The following is a 7,490-nucleotide window of genomic DNA, read 5'->3' as shown; positions in this document are numbered from 1 at the left end:
TAAAAGCATTGATTTTGCAAGAATGGACTGCTATCAGTCAGGATTTGATCCAGAAGTTGATTGAGAGCATGCCAGGGAGAATTGCTGAGGTCCTGAAGAAGAAGGGTCAACACTGCAAATATTGACTTGCCGCATTAACTCATTCTAACTGTCAATATAACCTTTTGTTACTCATAATATGATTGCAATTATATTTCTGTATGTGATAAAAACATCTGACAAACACACATAAAAACCAGAGGCCAGCAGATCATGTGAAAATATAATATTTGTGTCATTCTCAAAACTTTTGGTCATGACTGTATTAACAAAGCTTATAGGTAAATCTTTTCTGAAAATGAATAGCCTCTTTAATTTTATTTGCATTTAATTAGATCAAAATAAAAAGTAATATTTTTAATAATATTCAATATTTTCATGTATCTGTAAATTCTTGCAGCTCAATTTTATTCAGTTTAATAAAAAAAATTACATCTTTGCATATGTTTTTTCATTTTTTACAATTTTTTTTTATTGGATTGCCAAAAAAGCAGTTTGTTACATTATGTAATATTAAACCATGTTATAAAACACAGCTCATACACAGTTGTATAGGAATGTCATATTGCATTGAGATATTGATGCCTGTAGCCTTCTACCACGGCTGCAGCCAATTTTTGGTACTCTTTAAAACTGTCATTACATCACGTCTATTCACCTCCACACAGAGCCAACAAAATGGTTTCATAATCTCCTTTGGTGTCATCCTGCAAATAAACAGATAATAATTTAATGCAAATTGATAAAAAAAAATAGAGACGGATTATGTCAAGTACATGCCAATGTTAGGTGCACACATCCTGCATGCACATGGAGTTACTACAGCTGTGTATTATAATGTATGGTGTTTCCATGTGCCATTTGATCATGCCATACAGAGCCATAAAGTGGAAATTGTCAAAATTCAATTTTGGTGGTTAAAGTGAACTTGTCGCCTGAATCCTGCTGCCCAAACTATGCTCAGGCTAAATCTTGGCCTTGTTGCACAGTTGCAGCCATGTATATTTTTTTATGAAAAGCTCTGGAGTTTCAGAGAAAAAATGCTTTAAAGATCTGGCCCTGGACCATCGTTAGAGACCAGACTAGTCCAGCTTTGCCCCTGGTCAAGTCTTCTAGGCACCACTAGCGGTGATTGATAGGTCTCTCACTGTGCAAGCGACCTGTCAATTACTTTCAGCAGCGCTGGGAAGAGATGGCCTAGGGGCAGAGCCAACTATTCCAATCTCTGGCCATGATCCAAGGCCGGATCTTTAAATGATATTTTTCTCACATTCTGGAGTGTTTCAAAGAAAATTTACCTGGCAGCAATTGTGCAGGAAGGCGCTGATGTATGCATCCCGCCTATCCTTCTGGCAGAAGGAATCAAGTGACAGGTTCACTTTAACACTAGATTTACACACAGAGGTACACTATGAGCGTATAAAATTCTATGGGTGCATAATGTTGATCTGTAACACACAGATCCATAAAATAGTTTAGGACTCCATTAAAGTAAAACTATTAGAAAGGAAAATACATATGTAGAATTTCTTAAATGGAATCTGTCAGCAGGTTTTGCTATGTAATCTGAGGACAGCAAGGCATAAAGCTTAAAACACTGAATTCAGTAACATGTCACTTATCAGGCTGTGTGCTGTTGTTTATTTACAATGAAGGTTTTATCACCAGGATATTATCACTGCCAGGGCTGGTGCTCACATGCCTGATAGACTGACCTCGCCCCCTCCTATGAGAAGCAGCTCACTGTCAATAGACAATGTACATAGAGAGCCTGATGTGGGTGGGGTTAGCTTTAGAGCTTTGCTACATGCTGCATCTGAGAACTCAGATTGTGTCACAACTGCTGCTCCCAGTAAACTAAGTGATACATCGATGTATTCAGGATCTCTTTTCCTACATTTTGCTGCTCTCATATGAGGTAGCAACAACCTGGTGACAGATTCCCTTTAAAACGACAAAGATATCACAACTCATCAAGGTGTCCCGAGTTAGAAAAAATTAAATTTGACAACTAACTATACAAGTTCCATGGCTCTTGTGGTGTTAAGTGTTCTTGTGCATTAGCTTAAAAAAAGCAAGATCTGCACATGTTTCAGAAACAAAAAGACATTCCACTCCCCTTTATAATTGTAGATACCTCGTTTTCTCTATTTCTTAATAGGTTTTACAAATAACACACACTAAATCAGATTTCGCAGTGCTAAGATTGGTAACACATGGAACTGAAAGATGTTAAAGGTGTTGTCCTGAATTATTTTTTATTTAATCAAAGCAGGAGAAGTGATAAAATAACTTCTAATTAACTTATACTTGTCTCCTGTTTTTCCAACACTGCCACTCTGGTAGTGCCAACGATCTTCTTTTACTTCCCCAAATAAATAAGTGTCATGGGTGCACATGAGACCACTGCATCCATTCACTGGCCTCATTGCTGGTGCCTGCATGTACGGCACAAGGCTGATAAGGTCAATAATTGATTGAAGTGATCTAGTCTGAGTTTGTGGATTGCTATTATTGTGAAAAAGTCAATAACAATCAGTAAAATATTCAGAATTGAGAGTCCTCAGAGGTTGATACCTTTTAATGGCTAACTGAAAAGATGGTAACACATTGCAAGCTTTCGAGACTACTCAGGTCTCTTCATCAGGCATAAAATGGCATATTCATCATATTCAATGCCTGATGAAGAGACCTGAGTAGTTTCGAAAGCTTGCAATTTGTTACCATCTTTTCAGTTAGCCATTAAAAGGTATCAACCACTGAGGACTCTCAATTCTAAATATTTTTCTATCTACAGGCTAACATGGTACAAAGATATACTGTATATCTTTCCTTTAACAACCAGTAAAGAAGCATTGGTGTGACAGGGTAGTTATCAGGTCAGTAAATTTTGCTATTTTAACACAGTTAAGGGCAATTTTTAAAAAATACTGAACATCTCTTTTCCCTGAAAGGGCTCATTCAAAAGTCTGTGGTTCTCAGTCCGATCACAGTCCACAATGCAAGGACTGGCCACAGGTCTCCAAACCTGAACGTGAAAATCTTAAAAAATATATTAAGCTGCCATGCTCCAGTCGGGAGACCCTTGGCCAGTTCCTGTATTGCGGTCCGTGATGGGACTGAGATCTATGGACCCAAAGAGTTGGGTGATTTTTCAATTTTGCTCTTTTGTTATTTCTAACAAACTACGATCACCGTGACGAGGCATGCATGTCACTTGACAAATGGTAAGACTTTTAATATTAGAGTTAAGACTGTCCCAACTACGGTCGCCATGACGAGGCAGGATGGGTGGCTAACTAAGTACTGTATATTATTTTTATAATTATTTTATTTATTTACTGCAGGGTATTTTATCATTATTTTCCTGTCTTCCTTTTGTTCTGTTTAGTGGCTAGTGTGAACGTGCGCTTACACGTTGCATGCACACAAGTTTATATACCAGTTCATGCCTTTGTTTTTTTTTCTGTTTGTATCATGTACATATAAAGGTGACGCCTGCCTTTCTTTTGAGGTGGGCATTATTGATGTGGTCTCCCTTGCCTGTGTGTCCACGAGCTGGGCCCAATCTTTCTCAGCCCTTATTTACATGCATTCAATGAAAAATACAGCCGACAGCACACAGATGCATGGGATGCAGGTTCCAAAGGCCCCGGGGCCCGTTGGGTCCAACAATGTGTACAAATAGAAAGAAGTGGAACAGCATCCGTATCCAGCTGAAAAATTCTGTAGTTTTATTCTGCCATCATCAGATACAATGTTTCGACCCCTATGAGGCCTTTATCAAGGACTTGATAAAGGCCTCATAGGGGTCGAAACGTTGTATCTGATGATGGCAGAATAAAACTACAGAATTTTTCACTTGGATACGGATGCTGTTCCACTTCTTTCTGTTTGTACTTATCTACATGCATGTCACTTGACAAAAAGTAAGGTTTTTAATATTAGAGTTTAGACTGTCCCAACTACGGTCGCCGTGAAGTGGTGGGAGGGATTTCACATTTCTTTTGTATGAAAAAACATGCTAAGTACCGTATATTATTTCCATGCACTATACTATTTATTTATTTACTGTGAGGTATTTTATCATTATGTTTCTGTCTTTGTTTTTTTCTGAAGTCAATAATTGACTGAAGTAATCTAGTCCGAATTTGTGGCATGTTATTATTGTCGAAAAGTCAATAACCAGTAAAGAAACATTAGTATGGCAGGGTATTTATCAGGTCAATAATTATTATTTTACTATTTTAACACATTCACTTTGGGGCAATTTTAAAAAAATACTGAACACCACTTTTACCTGAAAGGGCTAATTCAAAGGTCTGTGGTTCTCAGTCCGATCACAGTCGACAATGCACGGACAGGACAATGAGCATGACAGTCGCAAAGAAATATATTAAGCTGCCATGCTCCAGTCGGGAGACTCTTGGCCAGTTCCTGTATTGTGGTCAGTGATGGGACCAAGATCTACGGATGTCTGCATGAGCCCAAAGAGTTGGGTGATTTTCCAATTTTGCTCTTTAGTTATTTCATCACCTTCCTCCAAGTGTTATAACTTTCTATTGTTCTGTCAATATAGCTGTAAGAGGGCTTTGATTTTTGGGAGACGAGTTGTACTGTAGTTTTGAATGATACAATTCATTTTACAATATAATGTTTTGGAAACTGTGTAGAAAAATTACAAGTGCTGTGAAATGGTGAAAAAATGCAACTCAGCCACTGTTTGGAGGTTTTATTTTTATGGCATTCATTGGAAGGTAAAAATAATATGGCAGAGTAATTTTTCAGATCAGAATTGTTACACCTATATCAAATTTAAAAGGTTTTTCTGCAACATGTCCAGAAAAAGAATAAAACTGGAAGAGAAGGCTTGTTTTTTTCTATTACAACCTGCAGGTTTTGATTTTCAGCAGATTGCGTGGGAGGCAAATCAGGAACCTAACATGCAGTAGTAGCTGGAAAAACCGAATTGCATGTCCGTTTAAAAAAATCCATGCATAAGATGGTCCCTTTTTACTAGTGTCAAGGCTGGCGGAACGCACCGAATAATGAAAGATGGAAATGCGGTGCGTTAGCAGCCCGGGGTCCACCGTGCAGAGATAGTAGACTGCAGCTCGGTAATGGCGGACAGAAACTGGCGGTATAGCAGACACACACAGGTTAACTTCACCCGGTAAATAAGAGGCGAACCCTGTTGCTTCACAGGGCCGCGATACCACAGCGTGAACACTAGTGTTTTGGTCACAGGACCCTGCCCCAAGGACACGGGGTTAGAGTCCCTCTAGACCCACCAGCGTTCGGCGCCGCAACTGTGACGCCAGGGAGAGACCCTTACTAAACGTTGCGCCCTGCTAACAGCCACAGGGCACAGCTGATAGCTCAATACCACACGAGGTACGTACAGTGCAGCTCTGGCGAACGCCACTAACCAGCCTAAGCTTTGGGCTGGAAAGCGCATTATTGGTGCATGGCAGCACTCAGGCTGCTGTCGCTGAACGTGCGGTACCGTAGTGCCTATTGTAGTGTGGCGCACACTGGCGCTAGCATGTGATGGGTGCTGGGAGCACTGCGGCGCTAGGCAGTGCCACTATCCGGCGCTGCACTGGAACCCTAAACCCTAACAACATACGTATCAGAGGGAAGGGGTTTCATAATGAGTCAGTCAGCGTTTCACAAGCATCCATCATCACACATACCACTACAAATTACAGACTATACTAGTGCATGGCCGAGAGGCCATGCAAACCTTTTATAGCAGCGTCCTTCCGGGACCTTCCTGATGGTCCAGTCCGAGCTGGAGAAGGACCTGAGCATGCGACCCCCGACCTCTAATGAGAGGTCGTCCCACGGGCATGCTCAGAAGACTGCAAAAAGGACTTAGCCTCTGGAGCTGCTCGCTGCTTGCTAGTGCGGATTGCCAAAGCTGACCCAGAAGTGGCAGCAGCAACCATCCTGACAGCACTAGCCTGAGCAAGATGCTGGGAACGACTTTTTTGCTAAGCAGGCTTCTCTGCGGCTGGGACTGAATGGGAGACCGCAGAAGGCAAGGCTCGAGATTCCTCCTGTGCAGGGGCAGGAATCTGACGCCTAACATCTAGTTGTGTGGTTTTCTGTTGGCTATCCATGTGTACCGTACGTGTGTGAAATCCTTATGTCATCTTGTGACATGTATGGGAATAAAATTCATTCAAGAAAGTCCTGTTTTTATGTGTTAAAGATGTGCAAGGATAGATAGATAGTTAGATACAGTAGGTACGGAAAGTATTCAGACCCCTTTAAATTTTTCACTCTGTTTCATTGCAGCCATTTGGTAAATTCAAAAAAGTTCTTTTTTTCTCATTAATGTACATTCTGTCCCCCATCTTGACTGAAAAAAATAACAGAAATGTAGAATTTTTTGCAAGATTATTAAAAAGAAAAACTGAAATATCACATGGTCATAAGTATTCAGACCCTTTTCTCAGTATTGAGTAGAAGCACCCTTTTGAGCTAGTACCGCCATGAGTCTTCTTGGGAATGATGCACCAAGTTTTTCACACCTGGATTTGGGGATCTTCTGCCATTCTTTCTTGCAGATCCTCTCCAGTTCCGTCAGGTTGGATGGTGAACTTTGGTGGACAGCCATTTTCAGGTCTCTCCAGAGATGCTCAATTGGGTTTAGGTCAGGGCTCTCGCTGGGCCACTCAAGAATGGTCACAGAGTTGTTCTGAAGCCACTCCTTTGTTATTTTAGCTATGTGAACCTTCGTTAAAGTCTGAGGTCCAGAGCACTCTGGAAGAGGTTGTCATCTGGGATATCTCTGTACTTGGCCGCATACATGTTTCCTTCAATTGCAACCAGTTGTCCTGACCCTGCAGCTGAAAAACACCCCCCATTGCATGATGCTGCCACCACCATATTTCACTGTTGCGATTGTATCACCAAACAGTTCTATCTTCGTCTCATCAGACCAGATAATCTTATTTCTCATAATCTGGGAGTCCTTCTTGTGATTTTTAGCAAACTCTATGCGGGCTTTCATATGTCTGGCAACAGTGGTGTAACTACAAAGTTATGGGCCCCAGTGTGAACTTTCAAATGGGGCCCCCCAATGCCAAAATACACGCACATCTCCGCTCCGTACACCTCGTACATGCGCGGCTCCATACACCTTGTACATGCTCTGCTCCTCTCTGTACACCTCATACACATGTGGCTCCAATCCGTACACTTCGTACACACGGCTCCACTCCGTACACTTCATACGCATGTGGCTCCACTCCGTACACCTCGTACTCACATGGCTCCACCTCGTATACCTCGCACACACACGGCTCTGCTCCGTACACCTCGCACACACGCGGCACTGCTCCATACACCTCGCACACACATGACTCTGCGCCGTACACCTTGTACACACACGGCTCTGCTCCGTATACCTCGTACACACACGGCTTACGCCTCGTACACAG

The 7,490-nt window shown here is 41.6% G+C and overlaps 1 protein-coding gene across 1 annotated transcript in view; it reads right to left on the bottom strand.

Annotated features, from left to right (window-relative positions):
• Positions 1–426: 426 nt before the first annotated feature.
• LOC141048295 (annexin A1-like) overlaps positions 427–7,490 on the bottom strand; it is a 74,476-nt gene continuing 67,412 nt past the window's right edge. Inside the window, exon 13 of the mRNA XM_073543748.1 lies at positions 427–746. Coding sequence (XP_073399849.1) covers positions 690–746 — 57 coding nt within the window. The 3' untranslated portion in view covers positions 427–689. The remainder of the gene's footprint in view (positions 747–7,490) is intronic.

Source organism: Dendrobates tinctorius, unplaced genomic scaffold (genome assembly GCF_039654945.1).
Source record: "Dendrobates tinctorius isolate UK_male_01 unplaced genomic scaffold, ASM3965494v1 ptg000134l, whole genome shotgun sequence".
Lineage (NCBI taxonomy): Eukaryota > Metazoa > Chordata > Amphibia > Anura > Dendrobatidae > Dendrobates > Dendrobates tinctorius.
Note: the sequence above shows the minus strand (reverse complement) of the source record. Positions and strands in the feature narration are given on the sequence as shown.